Source organism: Zophobas morio, unplaced genomic scaffold (genome assembly GCF_036711695.1).
Source record: "Zophobas morio isolate AGI-343-1 ecotype UQ-CSIRO unplaced genomic scaffold, CSIRO_AGI_Zmor_V1 ptg000031l, whole genome shotgun sequence".
In the NCBI taxonomy this organism is placed as follows: domain Eukaryota; kingdom Metazoa; phylum Arthropoda; class Insecta; order Coleoptera; family Tenebrionidae; genus Zophobas; species Zophobas morio.
In genome coordinates, this window is record NW_026972136.1 from 5,976,375 (window position 1) to 5,998,776 (window position 22,402).

Here is a 22,402-nt window from a genome sequence, read left to right on the forward strand (position 1 = left end):
TTTCAACTTTTCGAATCAAAAAATGGAAAAATTGCAAATCAAAAATTGAAAAAACGGAAAATTAAAAAAAGAAAAAATTGAAAAATTTTACATGGAAAAAAAATTATAAAATTTGAAGATTGAAACCTGAAAAATTGACGTCATGAAAAGTTGAAAAATCGAGAAATACTTTCAGAACAGTAGAAAAAAATTGGTCGAAGGTTATTTCGACAGAACTTTCCTCGCCTCTGAAGTACAGCCAAACATTATAAAAATGTTTGTTTTCTGATAACCTCTATAAAAATAGCTTTTTCAATTGAATTTTTTTGTTCCTTCAGTTTTTCGAATCCCAATTTTTCGAATTTTCAAGTTTAAATTATTCAATTTTCCAACTTTTGAATTTTTTCAATTTTAAATTGTGGAGTTTCATTTTTTTACTATAGCATTTTTCGGTTTTTCGATTTTGCGATTTGCAATTTTTCGGTTTACTATTTTTCGATTTTTCACAATTGTTCGTTTCTTCAGTTCTTTAATTTGCAATTTCTCGATTTTCCACTTTCTTGGTTTTGCATTTTCTTGATTTTTCAGTTTTCTCATTTTCCACTTTTTTCGATTTTTCAACTTTTTAATCAAAAAATGGAAACATTGTAAATCAAAAATTGGAAAAACGAAAAATTAAGAAATTTAAAAGTGGGAAAATAAAAAAATTGAAAAATTTCAGAAAAATTATAAAATTAAAACATTGAAAACCTGAAAAATTGACATGAAAAACTGAAAAATCTGGAAATACTTTCAGAACAGTGGAAAAAAATTGGTCGAAAGTTATATCGACAGAACTTTCCTCGCCTCTGAAGTACCATACATAAAAATTTTTGTTTTTTGATAACCTCTACAAAGCTAGCTTTTTTAACTTGAATATTTCAATTAAATTTTTCATTTTTTTTTGTTTTTTCAGTGTTTCGATTTGCAATTTTTCGATTTTTCAAGTTGAAATTTTTCAGTTTTTCGGTTTAAAATTTCTCGAGTTGATTTTTCGTTCCTTCAAATTTTCGATTTGGTTTTTATTTTCTTTATTTTTTCAGTGTCAAACTTTTCAATTTTTGAATTTTTCGATTTTTCACTGTCTCAATTTTTCGTTTCTTCAGTTCTTCGATTTGCAATTTTTCGATTTTCTACTTTCTCGATTTTTCAACTTCTCGAATTAAAAAGTGGAAACATTGTAAATCAAAAATTGAAAAAACGAAAAATTAAAAAATTTAAATTGGAAAAATCAAAAAATTGAAAAATTTCACATTGTAAAAAAGAAAAATGATAAAAATTTGAACATTGAAAACCCGAAAAATGACGACATGAAAAATTGAAAACTCGCGAAATAGTTTCAGAACAGTAGAAAAAAAATGGCCGATGGTTATTTCGACACAACTTTCCTCACCCTTGAAGTACAACCAAGAATTCTAAAAATTTTTGTTTTCTGATAACCTTTATAAAGCCTAGCTTTTTTTACTTGAATTTTTCTATTCTTCAGTGTTTCATTTTTTTGGTTTTTTCAGTTTTTCGATTTGCAATTTTTCGAATTTTCAAGTTTAGTTTTTTAAAATTTTCAATTTTCCAATTTTTAGATTTTGCAGTTTTTCGATTTAAAATTTCTCGAGATTAATTTTTCATTTCTTCAAATTTTCGACGTGCAATTTTTCGTTTCGGTTTTTATTTTCTGTGTATTCTAATTTTTCGGTTTTTCAATGTTCCGAAGTTATAATTTTTCTTTTTGTAGAAGTTTTCATTTTGGGATTTCTCAGTTTACAATATTTCGGTTTTTCAACGTTTAGATTTTTCTTTGATTTGCAGTTTTTCTAGTTTTCATTTTATATATGTAATGATAATAATTATAAAATTTAAAATTTTTCAATTTTACGGTTGTGGAATTTCTCCATTTTTCAATTATTGGATTTTAAAACTTTTTCAATTATTCGATTTTACAATTTTTGGGTTTTCCAATTTTTCGATTCGATTCGTTTTTTTTTGTTTCATTAATTTTTTCATTAATTGATTTTTTCTCGATTTTTGATTTTCCAATGTTTCAATTTTTCGTTGCTTCAGTTTTTCGATTTTGCAATTTCTTCTTTTTTCAGTTTTTCGATTTTCCATTTCTTTCTGATTTTTATCTTTTCAATTTTCGACTTTTCTAATCAAAAAATAGAAAAATTACAAAATTATAAACTTGACAAGTTGAAGAAACGAAATGTAAAATCGAAATATTGAAAATTAAAAAAATCGGAAAATCGATAATTGAGCAATCCAAAAATTGCAAAATTGAAAAATTAAAAATTGGAAAATCCAGGAATTACAAAATCAGAGTCGGATACGAATTTGAAAAATTGAAGAAACGAAAAATTCAAAATGATGATTCAAAATTGAAAAACAGTCCAAAATCGCAAAAATGAAATACATATATATATTGTAAAATCGAAATATTGAAAATTAAAGAAATCCGAAAATTACAAAATTTAAAAATTGGAAAAGCAAGGAATTAAATAAACGAAAAATTGTGATATAGAATCCAGAAACTGAAAATTTAAAAATCGGGAAAATGAAAAATAAAAATCAAAAAATTGAAAATTGGAAACGAAAAACTGAAAAATCTAAAAATTTAAGTACAGAAAAATTTCGAAGTTGAGATTGAAAACTTAAGAACATTAAAGTTGAAAAAACGTCAACAAAACAAAAGCGTAGCTTACGCTCAAAAAATAAAATACTAACTAATTGCAAAAAGCTGCTAACGGTGAGACCAATACAGTTTCCTCCCCCCAAAGTGGACCCGCCCGGCCACTTAACCTCCACTGTGACGTATTTTTCTTGTTCTTAAAGTGTTTCCACTCTACTTTTCGAGTAATTTAATAACAAATTAGAAAAGTTACAAATCTACTTCTAAGTAAACAAAAAATAGTAAAGTATACCCAGAAAAAAACTATTGCAGACAGAAAAATTCTGATAACATATTTGAATCCAGAACCCAATCACTCTTATTCACGGCTCAAAATTTTTGCTGATCAGTGTACTTGAAACGTTTTATCGCAAGATAAGATATCGACTAATGGCGGGGGCTTACTGTTACAAATTACTGTCAAAATGACGATAAAAAATGAAGATTGATTGAGCAATTATAGCAAAATTTTTAGTGCTACTGAAGGCTTCAATATTTAATTAATTTTCCCTCTCAAAACAAGCAAGCAAATTATGACAAAATAAATGCTAGATACGATTTCGGTTGTTTGTGATTAATGAAATGTCTTGAAACCGTCACGTGCATAGCCAAAATGTGGTATCATTACCGGGGACCCTTCTTGAATATTAATATAATTTAAAAGCCATTACGTTTATTCATAAGCGGTGTGTACATTTGGCCACCAAATTGACGCTTAGTGTCGTCATTTTGACATAAACCAGAGAGTAATATGTACATAGACAAATGAAATAAGGTGTTTGTAACCCACTGTACTTTTTCAAGTCGTTTAACTACAGACAATAAATATTGTGACACCAACTCATGTTTTTTTTACTATATATTTAATAAAATACTTACACGAAAGTAGTAAATTACAGAGGTTAGTTCGATGAATTTGAGCATTTAGTAGTGTTCACAGTACAACAAGCTCCATCTTTGATGCCCCCTTAAAGTAAAACTACGATTTCTACTATTTGCTCCCTTATCAAGCGCCTCCTTATCTAACTCAAATAGCGCCAATTTCATTCGTCTATGACCGCCGTAAACCGTTTCAAATCTAAAATTCTCGCACCACGCTGCTCTCATCAGATTAAAACACACCCAAATTAAGTCGGCACTGGCGAAGGCATCTGCAGACTTAATCGGACTTGCAACACCTTAGGTGGCGCCAGCGTCGCGGTGCATTTATTTTTCGTTTTGGCATAGTTCTGAATAGATTTTGCTATTTTCGGCGAACGCTACAAACCAGTACTAACTTCCAGGTATGGTAGCAGTCAAGAGCAAATTGTCGTCACACACAGATAATGCTGTATTGATAAGTTTTCATTGTTAACTGTGGAATTGTTTGCGCGGTAAAGTATAGACTGCATTGTTTGAAAACGTAACTTGGCTTTCAATATTTGTTTCACTAGTTTGGGTGTGTTTTTACAGTGTTTGATAACGCACAATTAAGTTTTATTTTGTATGGCGCACTTGCGGTAGTTGGGTTTAATAGTGATTCTGAGACGATTGATTGCTTTGTTGTAGCGAGTTGATTGTAATTTTTATGGTTTTGGTAATTGGGTAAAAACGTGAAAGTGGCTCAAGTTGATTTCATTGCCTGTTGAACTGATTTGTGCGACTGTGAAAAATCTGATTGAAAGCAGTTTGCATTTCAAGTGGCAGTTATTGTTTAGAGGTTATTTTTCTCGTGTTAGCGTTTATTGGCTGGTATTGTGCTTAATTTAGTGCGTTAAAGACTTTACTGAAATAATATATTGATAGACGTGGCTTAATTGATTCGACATTATTTCATAACATCAAATATCGTTTGTCATGTTATTTGTTTATTCCTCTAAATTATGATGATTTAAAACACTATAATTTCTTTTTTTCCATTATATATGTATTAAGTTCAATTTCATGCAATTTTTATGACAAGAGTGATGTATTATGATGAATCTAACAAATTCGTTTAATCTTTAATGTATATTCCGTTTGAAATATTAGATAGAAAGCACATTCTCTGAATCATACATATAAAGTTATAAAAACATTCATGCTGAAGCCATTTTTGTTGCATGTGTATCATGATTTAACAGTAGATATAGTTGTATGGGTGGTACTACTGCAATCTGACACGTGACACGGATTTACGTCAAATTGAAGACAGTGGTACCACTTCACAAAAAGTGCCAACTCTAACTCATTTCATTTACAAGTATTATCTTATTGAGATACATTTAATTTTGTGCAGTCAGGTACTTATTCCTGAAGTCGGTTAAATGTTTCAGAAGTCTTTGTCGTAGTAATCTGAAAGTTTGCATGAGCCTTGGAGAATTTTAGACACTAGTTACTTATTTTTAATGTTTGTAACAAAATGAATCAATTTTAAAATTTAAAAAAAAATCGCGATTCAAAAACCCCGAAAAATCGAAAAAAAAATTCTTTGCGTAGATTAATGATGGTTGAAAAAGTGAGAAATCGAAAACTTGAAAAATCTAGAAATCTAACAACCAAGATGTCAAAGATCGAAACATCAAAAAACTGAAAAATCGAAAAATGAAAATATCGAAAAATTGAAAAATTGAGAATACGAAAATCCAAAATTTAAAAATCACAAAAATTGGTAAAGTCGAAAAATTTCAAGAATTGAAAAACTGAAAAATCGAGAAATTGAAAAACTCCGAAAAACTGAAATGACCAAAAATTGGAAAATCGAAAAATTCAAAAATTAAAATATCGAAAAATTCAAAAATTAAGAAATCGGAACATCAAAAAATCGAAAAGTCGTAAAATCCGAAAACTGAAAAATTGAAAAATTCCAAAGCTGGAAAGTAGAACATCGAAAAATTTCGAAATTGAAATAGACTAAAATCAAAAAGCTAAAATTGAAAAATCGAAAAGTCGAAAAATCGAAAACCCTAAATTTAAAAATCACAAAAATTGATAAATCGGAAAACTGAAAAATCGAACAATTCAAAAACTAAAACGTCGAGAAAACGAAAAATTCACAAATTGGCCAAAATCGTTAAGTTAAAATTTGAAAAATTTGAATTTAAAAAAAAAAATAAAAATTGGAAAAACGAAAATCCAAAACCGAGAAGTCGAAAAATCGTAAGATGGAGAAATTAAAAAATTAAAATATCGAAAAATTGAAAAATCGAGAAGTGGGAACATCAAAAAATCGAAAAAATGAAAAAATCCAAAACTGAATAAGTAAAAAATCCAGAAATTGAAAAGTCGGAAAATCCAAAAGTTGAATCATGTATTGATAAATCCCAAAACTGAAATATAAAAAAATTGAAAAATCGAAGAAAAACTAAAAATCCTAAAACTGAAACATCGAAAATTTGGAATTGTCAAAAATTGAAAAATTAAGAAATCAAAAATGGAAGAGTCGAAAAATTGAAAAAACGAAAACTTACAAAATTGAAAAACTCCAAAGCTGGAAAGTAGAAAATCGAAAAATTTCGAAATAGGCTAAAATCAAAACGCTAAAATTGAAAAATCGGAAATCCAGAATTTTAAAATCACAAAAATTGATAAATCGGCAAATTTCAAAAATCGAAAAACTGAAAAATCGAGAAATTGTAAAATTCCAAAACCCTGAAATGACCAAAAATTGGAAAATCGAAAAATTCAAAAACTAAAACATCGAGAAAACGAAAAATTGACAAATTAGCCAAAATCGACAAGTTAAAATTTGAAAAAACGAAAAATCCAAAACCGAGAAGTTGAAAAATCGTAAGATCGAGAAATTAAAAAATCAAAAATTTTTAAAATTAAAATATCGAAAAATTGAAAAATCGAGAAATGGGAACATCAAAAAACTGAAAAATTCAAAAATCAAAAACAAAAACCGAAAAAATAAAAAATCGAGAAATTGGAAAGTCGGAAAATCCGAAAGTTGAATTAAGTATTGAAAAATCCTAAATCTGAAACATCGAAAAATTGAGAAATCAAAAATCAATCGAGAAATTGAAAATTTGTAATCGTCAAAAATTGAAAAATTACGAAATCGAAAAATGCAAGAGTCGAAAAATTGAAAATCCAAAATTTAAAAATCACAAAAAAATCGGAAAATTTCAAGAATCAAAAAACTGAAAAATTGGGAAATTGTAAAATTCCAAAATCCTGAAATGACCAAAAATTGGAAAATCGAAAAATTTAAAAACTGAAGCATCAAGAAATCGAAAAATTGACAAATTGGCCAAAATCGACAAGTTAAAATTTGAATTAAAAAATAATGAAAAATTGAAAAAACGAAAAATCCAAAACCGAGAAGTCGAAAATTCGTAAGATCAAGAAATTAAAAAATTAAAACATCGAAAAATTGAAAAATCCAATACTGAAAATCAAGAAATTGAAAAGTCGGAAAATCCAAAAGTTGAATCAAGTATTGAAAAATCCCAAAATTGGAATATAGAAAAATTAAGAAATCAAACATCAGTGGAGAAGCTAAAATATCGAAAAATTGAAAATTTGTAATCGTCAAAAATTGAAAAATTAAGAAATCGAAAAATGGAAGAGTCAAAAAAATTGAAAAAACGAAAATTCGCAAAATTGAAAAATTCCAAAACTGGAAAGTTGAAACATCGAAAAATTTGGAAATCGAGATAGGTTAAAATCAAAAAGCTAAAAATTGAAAAATTTAAAATTAGAATATTCGGTAAATCGAAAAATCAAAAATTGAAAAAAATAAAATTCACAAATCTAAAACTGATAAATCGAAAATCCAAACTTTTAAAATCACAAAAATTGATAATTCGGCAAATTTGAAGACTCGAAAAACTGAAAAATCGAGTAATTGTAAAATTCCAAAATCCTGAAATGACCAAAAATTAGAAAATCGAAAAATTCAAAAACTGAAACATCCAGAAATCGAAAAATTGATAAATTGGCCAAAATCGGTAAGTCAAAAATTGAAAAATTTGAATTTAAAAAAAAATGAAAAATCCAAAAATTGAAAAACCGAAAAATCGGATCAATATTGAAAAATCCAAAAACTGAAATATAGAAAAATGGAAGAAAAATTGATAATCCTAAAACTGAAACATCGAAAAATTCAAAAATCGGGAAATCAAAAAATTGAAAAGTCGAAAAATCGAAAAATGAGAAAGTCAAAAAATCAATCGAGAAACTGAGGTGTTGAAAAAATTTAAAATTTAGAAACTTCAAAAATTGAGTCAAAAAACTGAAAAATCGAAAATTTGAAAAATCGAAAAATTCCAAAACTGAAATGATAAAAAACTGGAAAATCGTAACATCGGAAAATTTGGAAATGGAAATAGGCTGGCTGAAATCATAAAGTTAGAAATTGAAAAATTTTAAATTATAAAAATCAAAAAGAAAAATTGCAAAATCAATTACAAAAAATCGAAAACCGAGAAGTCGAAAAATCGAGAAATTGAAACATCAAAAAACTGAAAAAAATTAAATTCAAAAATTCCAAAAATGTGAGAAAACGAACTGAAAATCGAGAAACTTAAAAATTTTAAAATTGAAAAATCTAAAATTTACAATTCGAAAAAATAAAAAATGCAGAAATCAAAATATTGAAAAATCCAAAAATTGAAGAATCAAATACTAAAAAATCCCAAAACTGAATTATCAAAAAACGGAAAAATTGAGAATGCGAAAAATTGAAAAATCGGGAAATCGAAAAATGGAAAAAATAAAAAAATCAGTCCAGAAATTGAGATATCGAAAAACTGAAAATTTAGAATCGTCAAAAATTGAAAAATAAAAAAATCGAAAAATGTAAAAGTCGAAAAATCGAAAATTTGAAAAATACCAAAACTGAAAAGACGAAAAACTCAAAAATCGTAACATGGAAAAATTTGGAAATCGAAATAGGCTAAATCAAAAAAAGTTAAAAATTAATAAAAATAGAAAAATTGAAAACCAAAAAATGTAAAACCGAGTCGAAAAATTGAGAAAACGAAATGAAAAATGCAGAAATCGAAAAATATAAAAATTTAAAAATTTACACATCGAAAAAATAAAGCACAGGAATCAAAAAGTCAAAAAATCCAAAATTTGAAGAATCAAATACTGAAAAATCCTAAACTTGAAATAGCGAAAAAATTAAACAATGGAAAAAAAATCGAAATGATGATAGGATATGATTAATCGAGAAATTGAGAAACCTAAAAATTGAAAATTTAGAAAAGTTGAAAAACCGTAAAACTGAAACATCGGAAAATTGGAAAATCCCAACACTGAAATATTGAAAAATTGAGTAGTCGAACGGAAAAAATGAAAATCGAGAAATTGAAAAATTGAAAAAATGGATAAATCGAAAAAGTCGAAAAACCCAAAAATTGAAGACGCAAATATGTACAGAAAAATCCTAAAACTGAAATATCTAAAAATTGAAAAATGGAAGAAAAACTGAAGATTCAACAAATTGAAAAGTTGAGAAATCAAGAAATGGAAAAATTGTGGCTACAATTTTCATTTTTTTTTTCCAAAAATCTAGGTGTCTAGGATAAAAATTCAACACGGATTCATAAACCACATGTTCAGGACTATGTTACTTTTTAACATTTAAATAACGTTTATTCGAGAAAACTGTCAGATGACGTCATCAATTCGATGGAGGCATGAACGGATCAATTTTAATTAACGATTTACCATACTTCCGACAACCTTAAAATGTTTGCAAGATTTCAAAGCATTCGTTTTTTCAATTTTAAAGTCAAATTGTAAATGTTTTTTTGGATAAAATCATAAACCACAACTGTAAAATTTATCTTCATTCCTAACATACACTGGCGGCCAACATAAAGTAGGACGTTTCAGATTTATATTGACGTTTAAATGTCATTTTCAATTGAGTCCGGTTTACACAACTAAATTTCTTGAAAAATCGGTTCAAGAGGTATCCTGCTTTATTTTGGTCGCCAGTGTACATACAAAATTTGACAACAATCGGTCCGGTAGTTTCGCACTCGATTACAATACTTCCATAGTTCACACTCGGGAAATATAAATTAGAAATATTGTAGATCGTTTTAAGCAACTTTTTAATTATAAAAGAACAAGTTAAAAAAAGTAGTTAAAATGTATCAATCACTTGGCCAAAATCAACTTTAGCTACTGAAAGCAGAGCCTAGTTTGTACCTACAATCAGTTTATGACTTAATCATAACCTCAATCAAGTTAAACAAGCATATACAAAACGTCCAAAATTTCCACTTTATCAACTTAAAGCAAACCCCCAACTACCAACTTTCTCAAATAAAAACCCAGAATCACTACCCTACCCCCCTTCAGCCCCATCAAACCCTACCCAAGCTTTCCTTTTCCAGGTGGAAATGACCGGAGCTTGTGCTTGTATCGTGTACCGCTAGTTTTGTAGCTTGCTTGCTCTTCGCAGATCCAACCCGAGCACCCCGACCCAGCCTCGTCGTCCCGACTTCATCGGGGTGTCGGCCAACCACCAGACCGGCCAATACTACGACTTCCAAGCGCACCAGAACGCGGGCCCGCGCCCCAACCCATCCCAGGGCTACGGCAGCCCCCAGCGCCGCTTCATGTCCGAAGGCGAGCTGGTCCGGCAAGAGGGGGCGCAGCTGTCGTACCCGCGCTCCAACAACACGGTCGACAACATCCGCGAGCTGGCCAACTCGCCGCAGCGGGGGGTCTACATGTGGAAGGACACGTCGCCGGGGTACCCGCCGCCGGCGCAGCACCCGGACTTCTACAGGTCCAACCCCACCAGCCCCACCCAGCAGGCGTACACGGCCCCCAGGCCCTACCACCCGGCGGTGAGGGGCGGGGTTGCCGTCTATCCGCCGCAAAGTCCGCAGGTAAGGGGTGAAGAGGCGTGGGGATTCCGAGGCGGGGTGGCGGCTTCCGGAGGGTCAGGCGGTGGGGTGTGGTTGTAGTAGAGAAGAGTGGTGGGGGTGGTTGTGTGCCAAATGTTCGAAAAGTCAAAAATTTGAAAATTATTTTTGCTAGTGTGACTTGTTTCAAATTTGACACCGGGTGTTGTGGTGTATCTTAAATATACTTTCATGATCACTGAAAAGTAATGGACCACATCCATTCACGATCTTTTCAAAGTGAAGTAGGCGTTGATATTTTTTGTTCATGTTGGACACACTGATTCGATAGTACTGTGTTTTGTCTGTCAGTAGTCGGACTCATCATCCCGTTTTCTATTTCTTTTATCAGATAGCTGCATTTTTTAATCAAGCAAATAAAAAGTTTTATTTTGTCAAAAATGTTTGTTTTTGATATATTTCCTAACCTTACATTTAAACGACATAACCTAACAAGAAAATCTGATGGAAATTTGATTATTCTCTACCGACTACCAACAAACTATTGAATTCTAGATTTTCATGGCCAACTCGATTTCAAAAAGATCGTGAATGGACTTAAAAATCTTCGCGGGAGATTTGAATTAAAACCAAAACTTGCAGCTTTTATATTTAATTAAAGCAAATAACGGTGGTTTTTATATAATTTTTTCAATTGAGGTATTTTATTTCTTTGTTTTCGAGAGAAAAATCATCAAAGAAAACCTAGTGTTTTTTTCGTGGGTCTGGTATAGGTTGGTCACACTGAGGTTGCCTAGGTGACGAAATCAATAACCGAGACGGAGCATTCAGTTTTCAAAACGACAAATTGTAAAATTTCAACGCCGAAATATCTAAAAATTGAGTAATCGGGACAATGAAAAATACAAAAATCTGAAATTGAAAAACCGAGAAATCGAAAATCCAAAATTTAAAAAACTGTGAAAATTGATAAATTGGAAAATCAAACAATTGAAAAATCGGGAGATCAAAAACCTGAAAATCGAGAATTAGACAATAAAAAATCAGTTAATCGGGAAATTGAGAAATCTAAAAATTGAAAATTTAGAAACGCCAAAAATTGAAGAGATACGAAAAATTGAAAAATCGGAAAACTGAAACGTCGGAAAATCTAGGAATTAAAAAATTGAGAAATCGAAAAATTGGAAAATCTCAACGCCGAAATATCGAAAAATTGAAAACGGATACAATGAAAAATTCAAAAATTTTAAATTGAAAAATCAAGAAACTGAAAAATTCAAAAATTGAAAAAGTAAAAAACTGAGAAATCGGAAAGTCGAAAAATCCAAAAATTGAAAAATGGAAGAAAAATTGAAGAATCAACGGATTGAAAAGTCGAGAATTAAGAATTGGGAAATAAAAAAATCAATTGACAAATGGAGAAATTAAGAAATCAAAAAGTTGAAAAACCCAAAAATTACAGACGCAAATATTGAAAAATCCTAAAACTGAAATATCAAAAAATTGAAGAATGGAAGAAAAAATTGAAGAATGGAAAATTTGAAAAATCGAAAAATTGAAAAATCAAAAAATTGAAAATTTAGAAACGTCAAAAATTGAAGAGTCGAAAAATTGAAAAATCGTAAAACTGAAACATCCGAAAATCTGTAAATTAAAAAACGAGACATCGAATAATTGGAAAATCCCGACTCCGAAATATATATCTAAAAATTGAGTAATCGAAAGATTGAAAATAGAAAAATTAAGAAATTCAAAAATCTAAAATTGAACAACCCAGAAATCGGAAATCCAAAATTTAAAAATCGAAAAATCTGAAAAATGAATCGAAAAACTGAAAAATTCAAAAAACTAGAATTGAAAAAGTAAAAAATCGAGAAATCGAAAACCCAAAAATTGAAGAAGCAAATATTGAAAAATCCTAAAACTGAAATATCAAAAAATTGAAGAATGGAAGAAAAATTGTAGAATCAACAAATTGAGAAGTCGAGAATCAAGAATTGGGAAATTGAAAAATCAATCGAAAAATGGAGAAATTGAGAAATCAAAAAGTTGAAAAATCCAAAAATTGAATCAAATATTGAAAAATCCCAAAACTGAAATATCAAAAAATTGAAAAATGGTAGACACATTAAAGAATCGAAAAATTGAAAAATCTAAAAATTGAAAATTTAGAAACGTCAAAAATGAAAAATTGAAGTCGAAAAATTGAAAAATCATAAAACTGAAATAAAACATCCGAAAATCTGTAAATTAAAAAATCGAGACATCGAAAGATTGAAAATAGAAAAATTGAGAAATTCAAAAATCTAAAATTGAACAACCCAGAAATCGCAAATCCAAAATTTAAAAATCGGAAAAATGAAGAATTGAAAAATTCAAAAAATTAGTATTGAAAAAATAAAAAATCGAAAACCCAAAAATTGAAGAAGCAAATATTGAAAAGTCCTAAAACTGAAATTTCAAAAAATTGAAGAATGGAAGAAAAATTGAAGAATCAACAAATTGAGAAGTCGAGAATCAAGAATTGGGAAATTAAAAAATCAATCGAAAAATGGAGAAATTGAGAAATCAAAAAGTTGAAAAATCCCAAAACTGAAATATCAAAAAATTGAAAAATGGTAGACACATTAAAGAATCGAAAAATTGAAAACTCTAAAAATTGAAAATTTAGAAACGTCAAAAATGAAAAATTGAAGAGTCGAAAAATTGGAAAATCCCAACGCCGAAATATCTAAAAATTGAGTAATCGAAAGATTGAAAATAGAGAAATTGAGAAATTCAAAAATATAAAATTGAAAAACCAAGAAATCGAAAATTCAAAATTTAAAAATCGGAAAACTGAAAAATTGAAAAAGTAAAAAATCGATAAGTCGGAAAATCGAGAAATGGGATATTAAAAAAACAATCGAGAAATGGAGAAATTGCGAAATCAAAAAGTTGAAAAATCCAAAAATTGAAGAATCAAATATTGAAAAATCCAAAAACTGAAATATCAATAAATTGAGAAATCTAAAACTTGAAAATTTAGAAACGTAAAAAATTGAAAAATCGTAAAACATCGGAAAATCTGTAAATTAAAAAATCGAAAAATTGGAAAATTCTAACGTCGAAATATCTAAAAATTGGAAAATTCAAAAATTGAAGAAGCAAATAGTGAAAAATCGTAAACTGAAAAATCAAAAAATTGAAGAATGGAAGAAACATTGAAGAATCAACAAATTGAAAAGTCGAGTATAAAAAATTGGAAAATTAAGAAATCTTGATAAATCCAGAAATAGAAAAATTGAAAAATTAAGATTTTAAAAAATCGAAAAATTGGAAAAGCGAAAAATCTAAAACCGAGAAGTCGAAAAATCGGGAAATTAAAAAATTTTAAATTTTAAAAATTGAAAAATTAAAATGTCAAAAAATTGGAAAGTCGAGAAATCGAAACATCAAAAAATCGAAAAAATTAAAAATCCAAAACTGAAAAACCGAAAAAGTTAAAAATGGTGAAATCGAAAAGTCGAAAAATCCAAAGTTGAAGGATCAAATGATATTGAAAAATCCCAAAACTGAAATGTCTAAAAATTAAAAAATGGAAAAAAAAACTGAAAATCCTAAAACTGAAACATCGAAAATTGAGAAATCGAAAAATTTAAAAATTGAGAAATCACGAAATGGAAAAATCAAAAAGTCAATCGTGAAATTGAGATATCGAAAAACTGGAAATTTAGAAACGTCAAAAATTGGAAAGTTATGAAATGGAAAAAATGTTTAATTCTAAAACTGATTGAAAAACTGGAAAATTGAAAAATTAAAAATTGAAGCTCTAAAATTAAAAAATGGATAAATCGAAAAATTGTAAAATACAGAAATTGAACACTCAAAAAATGGAAACATAATTCTCGATAAATCGAGAAATAGAAAAATTGCAAACATTTTAAAAAACCGAAAAATTTAAAACTGAAAATCGATAGATCGAGAAATCGAAACATAAAAAAAATCCAAAAATTGAATAATCTAAAATTACCAAATCGAAAAAAAACTGAAACATCGAAAAATTGAACAGTCGAGAACTAAAAAACCCGAAACTCGAGAAATTGGAAACTAAAAAATCAATTAATCGAAACATTGAAGAGTCAAAAAATTGAAAAATCGCTATTTTGAAAAGTTGAAAAATTGGAAAATCCCAGCACTGAAATATCTAAAAATTGAGTCAATCGAGAAATGGGAAAATCAAAAAATCAATCCAGAAATTGAAGTATCGAAAAATTGAAAACTCGTAAAACTGAAACACCGGAAAATTGAGAATTCGAAGAATGAAGAAATCGAGAAAACGAAATTTTGAAAAATTTAAAAATTCCAAAATTGAAATGAAAAACTGGAAAATCGAAAGATTAAAAATTGAAGACTATAAAATTATAAAATCGAGAAATTGAAAAATCAAAAATTTTAAAAAACAAAAAATCAAAAACTGAAGGAAAAAATTCGAAAAATTGAGAAATCGAAAATTTGAAAAATCGGGAAATCGAAACAATAAAAATCCAAAAATTGAAGAATCAAATATGGAAAAATCCCAAAACTGAAATATCAAAAAATTGACAAATCCTAAAACTGATATATCAAAAAATTGGGTCGAGAAATCGAGAAAACGAAAATTTGAAAAATTTAATAATTTCAAAACTGAAATGAAAAACTGGAAAATCAAAAAATTAAAATTGAAAACTATAAAATTAAAAAACCGATAATTCGAGAAATAGAAAAATTGAAAAATCAAAAATTTTTAAAAACCGTAAAATCAAAAACTAAGGAGAAAATTCGAAAATTCGCAAAATTGGGAAATCGAAGAATTGAAAAATCGGGAAATCGAAACAAAAAATCCAAAAATTGAAAAATCTAAATTAGCAAATCGAAAAAATAAAAAATCGAGAAATCCAAAAATTAAAGATTCAAATATTGAAAAATCCCAAAACTGAAATATCGAAAAATTGAACAATGGTAAAAACATTAAAGAATCGAAAAATAGAGAAACCTAAAAATTGAAAATTTAGGAACGTCAAAAAATTGAAGAGTGGAAAAATTAGAAAATCCCAACGCCGAAATATCTAAAAATTGAGTCATCGAAAAATCGGAAAAATAAAGAATTGAAAAACTGAAGAATCGAGAAATTGAAAAACTAAAAAAATGAAATGAAAAAGTAAAAAATCGAAAAATCGAAACGTCGAAAAACCCAAAAATTGAAGAATAGAAGAAAAATTGAAGAATCAACAAATTGAAAAGTCGAGAATCAAGGATTGGGAAACTAAAAAATCAATTGAAAAACGGAGAAATTGAGAATTCAAAAAGTTGAAAAATCCAAAAATTGAAAAATCAAATACGGAAAAATCCTAAAACTGAAATATCAAAAAATTAAACAGTGGTAGAAACACTAAAGAATAGAAAAATTGAAAAATCGTAAAACTGAAATATCGGAAAATCTCTAAATTAAAAAATGGAGAAATCGAAAAATTGGAAAATCCCAACGCCGAAATATCTAAAACTTTAGTAATCGAAAGATTGAAAATAGAGAAATTGAGAAATTCAAAAATTTAAAATTGAAAAATCAAGAAATCGAAAACTCAAAATTTAAAAATCGCAAAAATTAATAAATCGGAAAAATGAAAAATCGTAAAACTAAAAAATCGAGAAACTGAAAAATTCAAAAAACTAAAATTGCAAAAGTAAAATATCGGTAAATCGATAAGCCGAAAAACCTAAAAATTGAAAAAGCAAATATTGAAAAATGCTAAAACTGAAGAATGGAAGAAAAATTGAAGAATCAACAAATTGAAAAATCGAGAATCAAGAATTGAGAAATTAAAAAAATCAATCGAGAAATGGAGAAATTGAGAAATCAAAAAGTTGAAAAATCAAAAATTGAAGAATCAAATATTGAAAAATTCCAAAACTGAAATATCAAAAAATTGAAAATTTAGAAACGTCAAAAATGAAAAATTGAAGAGTCGAAAAATTAAAAAATCATAAAACTGAAACATCGGAAAATCTGTAAATTAAAAAATAGAGAAATTGAGAAATTCAAAAATCTAAAATTGAAAAACCAAGAAATCGAAAATCCAAAATTTAAAAATCGCAAAAATTTATAAATCGGAAAACTGAAAAATGGAGAAACTGAAAAATTGAAAAAATAAAAAATCGATATGTTGAAAAATTAAGAAATGGGAAATTCAAAAAATAAATTAATCGAGAAATGGAGAAATCGAAAAATTGACAAATCGGAAGTTGAAAAATCTAAAATTCGAAAAAATGGTATGTCTAAAATTTTTGATTTTTTATCCAAAAATCTCGATGTGTAGGACAAAAACTCAACACGGATTCATAAACCACAAGTTCAGGACTATGTTACTTCTTAACTTTTAAAATAACATTTATTCGACAAAACTGTCACTGTGTTATAGACCACATTCTCCCACGATGTTTTTTAAACTAAGTAAGCATTGATATTTTTTCTTCATGTTGGACACACTGATTCGATAATATTGTTTTTTGTCTGTCAGTAGTCTGACTAATCATCTCAACATTTACATCGAGCCGATTTTTTTTTTATAAAATTTTTTCAATTGCGGTATTTTATTTCTTTGTTTTCGAGAGAAAAATCATCAAAGGAGACCTAGTGTTTTTTTGGTGTGGCTAGCATACGTTGGTTACACTGAGGTTGCCTAGGTGACGAAATCAATAACCAAGCCATTCAATTTTGAAACTTCAAACTTTAAAAAGAAGTTAAAATATGTAGTTTGAGTTGTTGTTTTCCGGGATTGAGTGTTTTGATAGGTAGAAATGACAAATCGATCCCCAAATATTTGTTTCCGATAACGTCTAAAACTTACTTGGTTTCCAGATCAAAGCGGTATGTAATCGAAAATTTAAACTATTAAATGAATAAATATTATTATTGGATTTTGCCAAATAAACAATTATTTAGAATCATTTTATAACACTGTGACACTAATTGGCAAACCAATATTTTATTTAGTTCACTGACAGATCATAGTAATACTGGTTGCATATTTTCCAAAAAAAATTGAGGGGTGTGCTTTGATGCATTTTTATTTATTTATTTTTTAACAACACAAAGAGCTACAAAAACAATATTACACCATGTTTAACATCTTAATGGCGACTACCAATCCCACCACTCGACTAGTAGACGTTTTGGTGTTTTTCTCTGTGTAAATGTTTTCCGGTGCGAGCAACAAGATGGCATCTCCCCCAAATGGCCGCCTTCTCGTTGCCCGCATCTTCGGTGTTCGATGTATCTCGCGTGGGCATAACCAGACACGTGTTTCTTGTGTTTGATGTAGGAGTATCCTTGCCCTCAGGTGCACCGGAAGGGTCCGTTGGGCGCCGGGACGCCCACCGTGACCGACCAGCGGCGCCGGCCGATGTCGTTCGTGCGGGCGCTCGAGATGTCCGACTCGGTGGAGCTGACCGCCCCCAACTCCCAGTGTGCTGCCCACATGCCTCAACGTCCCTCCACCCCCGACCGGACCAGCGTCTACGACATGAACTATGAGATATCTGTATAGGGCAGGTGTTGGCACTCTCGCCCCGCCGAATGAGTGCATTTAGTTTCTCTGCATCAGAGACCCTCATCGTAACAGTAAACATTCCGTTTACTACTCATCCCACTGTGTCACGGACCTAAGACCAACTGTAGTGTGTGTAATATAATCTATATGTTATTTGTTGTTTATCTACAATGTTTAAAGAATTTTCGTCTCATTTGGAAATTTTATCCGTGTGTATTATGGAAATGTGGCTTGTGTTGTTGTTTTACTGTTGACTTAACATTTGTTTGTATTTTTTTATATTTTGTTTTTTAGTGATCTGATCATAACAAACCTAACCAGACTGTAACTGTACTAACCGAAAGCAGCGGCTCAGGCATCTTTTTTTTTATAAGATGAGTTGTTGAGTGTATTATTGATGATAACTTTAATGGTGTAAATATATTTAAGTTTTAGTAGTTTTTTTTTTTATTTGCACAGCACGTCGGACGCGGGAACCACCAACGTGTGAAAGGAAATATACACCGGACGTAGTAATGCACATGATGAAACACACTTTGTATATCGTTCAGGATATTTTTAGACAGAGGTAGGTAATCTCAATTTAGTAATTTTGTTGGGCAACCAATTTCGTATATGCAACCGTTGGGACCCCGAGAAGGTTTCACATTCTTAACAAAGACATTTTGGACCCCCGAGAAGGTTTTACATTTTTAAAAAAGACAGTTGGGACCCTTGAGAAGGTTTCACATTCTTGACAAAAAGACATTTGGGACCCCCGAGAAGGTTTTACGTTTTTAAAATAGACATTTGGGATCCCTGAGAAGGATTTACATTCTTAACAAAAAGACATTTTGGATCCCCAAGAAGGTTTTACATTAAAAAAAAAAACAGTTGGGACCCCCGAGAAGGTTTCACATTCTTGACAAAAAACATTTGGGACCCCCGAGATTTCACATTCTTAAAACAAGACATTTGGCGTCCCCGAGAAGGTTTTACATTTTTAAAAAAGGCAGTTGAGACCCCCGGGAAGGTTTCATATTAAAAAAAAGACATTTGGGGCCCCCGAGAGGGTTTTACATTTTGAAAATAGAGAGTTAGGACCCCTGAGAAGGTTTTACATTTTTAAAAAAGACAGTTGGGACCCCCGAGAAGATTTCATATTAAAAAAAGACGGTTGGGACCCGTGAGACGGTTTTACATTTTTAAAAAAGATATTTGGAACACCCGAGAAGGTTTCACATTCTTAACAAAAAGACATTTGGGACCTCCGAGAAGATTTCACATTCTTAAAACAAGACATTTGGCGCCCCCGAGAAGGTTTTACATTTTTAAAAAAGACAGTTGGAACCCCCGAGAAGGTTTCATTAAAAAAAAAGCCGTTTGGGGCCCCCGAGAACGTTTTAGATCTAAAAAAAAGACCGTTGGAACCCTTGAGAAGGTTTTACATTTTAAAAAAAGACAGTTGGGATCCCAAGAAAGTTTCACATTCTTAAAAGAAAGACATTTTGCGCCCCTGAGAAGGTTTTCCATTTTTAAAAAAGACAGTTGGGAACCCCGGGAAGGTTTCATATAAAAAAAGACATTTGGGGCCCCCGAGAAGATTTCACATTTTTGAAAAAAGACAATTGGGACCCCCGAGAAGGTTTTACATTTTTAAAAAAGACGGTTGGGATCCCCGAGAAGGTTTCATATTAGAACAAAGCCAAATGGGGCCCCCGAGAAGGTTTTACATTTTAAGAAAAGACAGTTGGGACCCCCGAGAAGGTTTTACATTTTTAAAAAGACAGTTGGGGCCCCCGAGAAGGTTTTACATTTTTAAAAAAGACGGTTGGGATCCCCGAGAAGGTTTCATATTAGAAAAAAGCCAAATGGGGCCCCCGAGAAGGTTTTACATTTTAAAAAAAGACAGTTGGGACCCCCGAGAAGCTTTTACATTTTTAAAAAAGACAGTTGGGGCCCCAGGGAAGGTTTTACATTTTTAAAAAAGACAGTTGGGACTCCTGAGAAGGTTTTACATTTCCAAAAAAGACATTTGGGGCCCTCTGGAAGGTTTCATCTTAAAAAAAAAGACATTTGGGACCTCCGAGAAGGTTTCAAATTCTTAAAACAAGACATTTGGCGCCCCCGAGAAGGTTTTACATTTTTAAAAAAGACAGTTGTTGGGCTCCCAAGAAAGTTTCACATTCTTAAAAGAAAGACATTTTGCGCCCCTCAGAAGGTTTTACATTTTTAAAAAAGGCAGTTGGGACCCCCGGGAAGGTTTCATATATAAAAAAAAGACATTTGAGCCCCCCGAGAAGATTTCACATTTTTGAAAAAAGACAATTGGGACCCTCGAGAAGGTTTTACATTTTTAAAAAAGACAGTTGGGATCCCCGAGAAGGTTTCATATTAGAAAAAAGCCAAATGGGGCCCCCGAGAAGGTTTTACATTAAAAAAAAAGACAGTTGGGACCCCCGAGAAGGTTTTACATTTTTAAAAAAGACAGTTGGAACTTCCGAGAAGGTTTCATATAAAAAAAAAACATTTGGGGCCCCCGAGAAGGTTTTACATTAAAAAAAAAAGACCGTTGGGACCCGTGAGAAGGTTTTACATTTTTAAAAAAGATATTTGGAACACCCGAGAAGGTTTCACATTCTTAACAAAAAGACATTTGGGACCTCCGAGAAGATTTCACATTCTTAAAACAAGACATTTGGCGCCCCCGAGAAGGTTTTACATTTTTAAAAAAGACAGTTGGAACCCCCGAGGTTTCATTAAAAAAAAAAAGCCGTTTGGGGCCCCCGAGAAGGTTTTACATAAAAAAAAGACCGTTGGGACCCCTGAGAAGGTTTTACATTTTTAAAAAAGACAGTTGGGATCCCAAGAAAGTTTCACATTCTTAAAAGAAAGACATTTTGCGCCCCTGAGAAGGTTTTCCATTTTTAAAAAAGACAGTTGGGACACCAGGGAAGGGTTCATATTAAAAAAATGCCATCTGGGGCCCCTGAGAAGGTTTTACATTTAAAAAAAAGACATTTGGGCCCCCCGAGAAGGTTTTACATTTTAAAAAAAGACATTTGGGGTCCGAAGAGAGGTTTAAATTTAAAAAAAAGATTGGGGACCCCCAAGAAGCTTTCACATTCTAAAAAAAAAAAATTTAGCGCCCCCAAGAAAGTTTTACATTTTTAAAAGGACAATTGGAACCCCCGAGAAGTTTTTACATTCTTAAAAAAATACATTTTGGGTCCCCAAGAAGGTTTTACATTTTTAAAAAAGACAATCCCCAAGAAGGTTTTACATTTTTAAAAAAGACAATTGGGAGCTCCGAGAGGGTTTCACATTCTTAAAAAAATCATTTTGAGCTCTCAAGAAGGTTTTATATTTAAAAGAAAACTGGTCAAAATTTATTTCGAAAGAACCTCCCTTGCTCCTGAAACAAATCTCGCTTCTTTGAACAATTATAAAATTTGAAAAATGCGAACGATGGAAAATATATTTAACGAAAAAATGAACACTTAATAATTAGGTGGTTAACTTTGTGAAGTTATTTATGTTTATACTTCGAAAAAAGTCGAATTATTTGCGGTGTGACATTACTGTAATTTTCAAGTAAATAGGGTGAACTGTTCTTGATTTGTTAAAAAAAAATGTAACGAGGATGCGAATGAAATTCGAACCTCATTAGCGCAGATCTTATTTGAACACTTGGGTGGCACTCCAGCCCAAGCTATCACAACGCAGTTACACAGCACACGTAGCGAGTATTGCAGAAACATTTCTGTAAAATAATTGTGATTAAACCTAAACGCGAATTCGTAAACTACAAGTGTAGGAATATTTGATTTAAAAAATTTTAAAAGTATTTGATGATTAGATAAATTTAATCCAAAATAATGAGTTTAATTTTTCATTAGGGATATTCGCATATAAGTACGAAATTGGTTTCAAACCAAGTTATTAGATTACATGTCCTACCTTTGTCAAAAAACATCTCGAACGATTTATAACTGATTTTTCTTAGCACCACAGCTTAGAACAGATCCCTGTGGAGACTTTTTTAACATTACGTGTTAAGATGACGTCATCGATTCCTTGGAGGAAATGAATAAATAAATTTTAGAGTTACACCACCTTCAGGTTAATCTATAAATATAATTAAGATTTGAAAATGCCCCCCCTTATTGTTTTTAGCGTGTTCTGAAGTCCTTAAAAAGGTATTTCCAGTGGTAAAACTTATTGTTTTAACTGTCCAAAAATAATCTTCTTTCATTAATAATCCTTGAAGAGTTTACATTGGCGCCATTTCCAGTTGTGAAATAGAGCTAATAATAACAGTAACAATATAATGACTGTTGTTATCGTTTTAAGTTGTTGGTTTCTCCAGCGCAATGACTGTA

At 30.2% G+C, this 22,402-nt stretch overlaps 1 protein-coding gene across 2 annotated transcripts in view; it reads left to right on the forward strand.

The window, feature by feature from the left end:
* Positions 1–18,478, forward strand: part of Zdhhc8 (Zinc finger DHHC-type containing 8) — a 29,601-nt gene extending 11,123 nt beyond the window's left edge. The window contains exons 7-8 of one of the 2 annotated variants that reach the window (XM_064069693.1): positions 10,065–10,497; positions 17,814–18,478. In XM_064069693.1, coding sequence (XP_063925763.1) covers positions 10,065–10,497; positions 17,814–18,038 — 658 coding nt within the window. In that variant the 3' untranslated portion in view covers positions 18,039–18,478. The remainder of the gene's footprint in view (positions 1–10,064; positions 10,498–17,813) is intronic. The other variant, XM_064069694.1, reaches the window with a different exon arrangement.
* Positions 18,479–22,402: the final 3,924 nt, after the last annotated feature.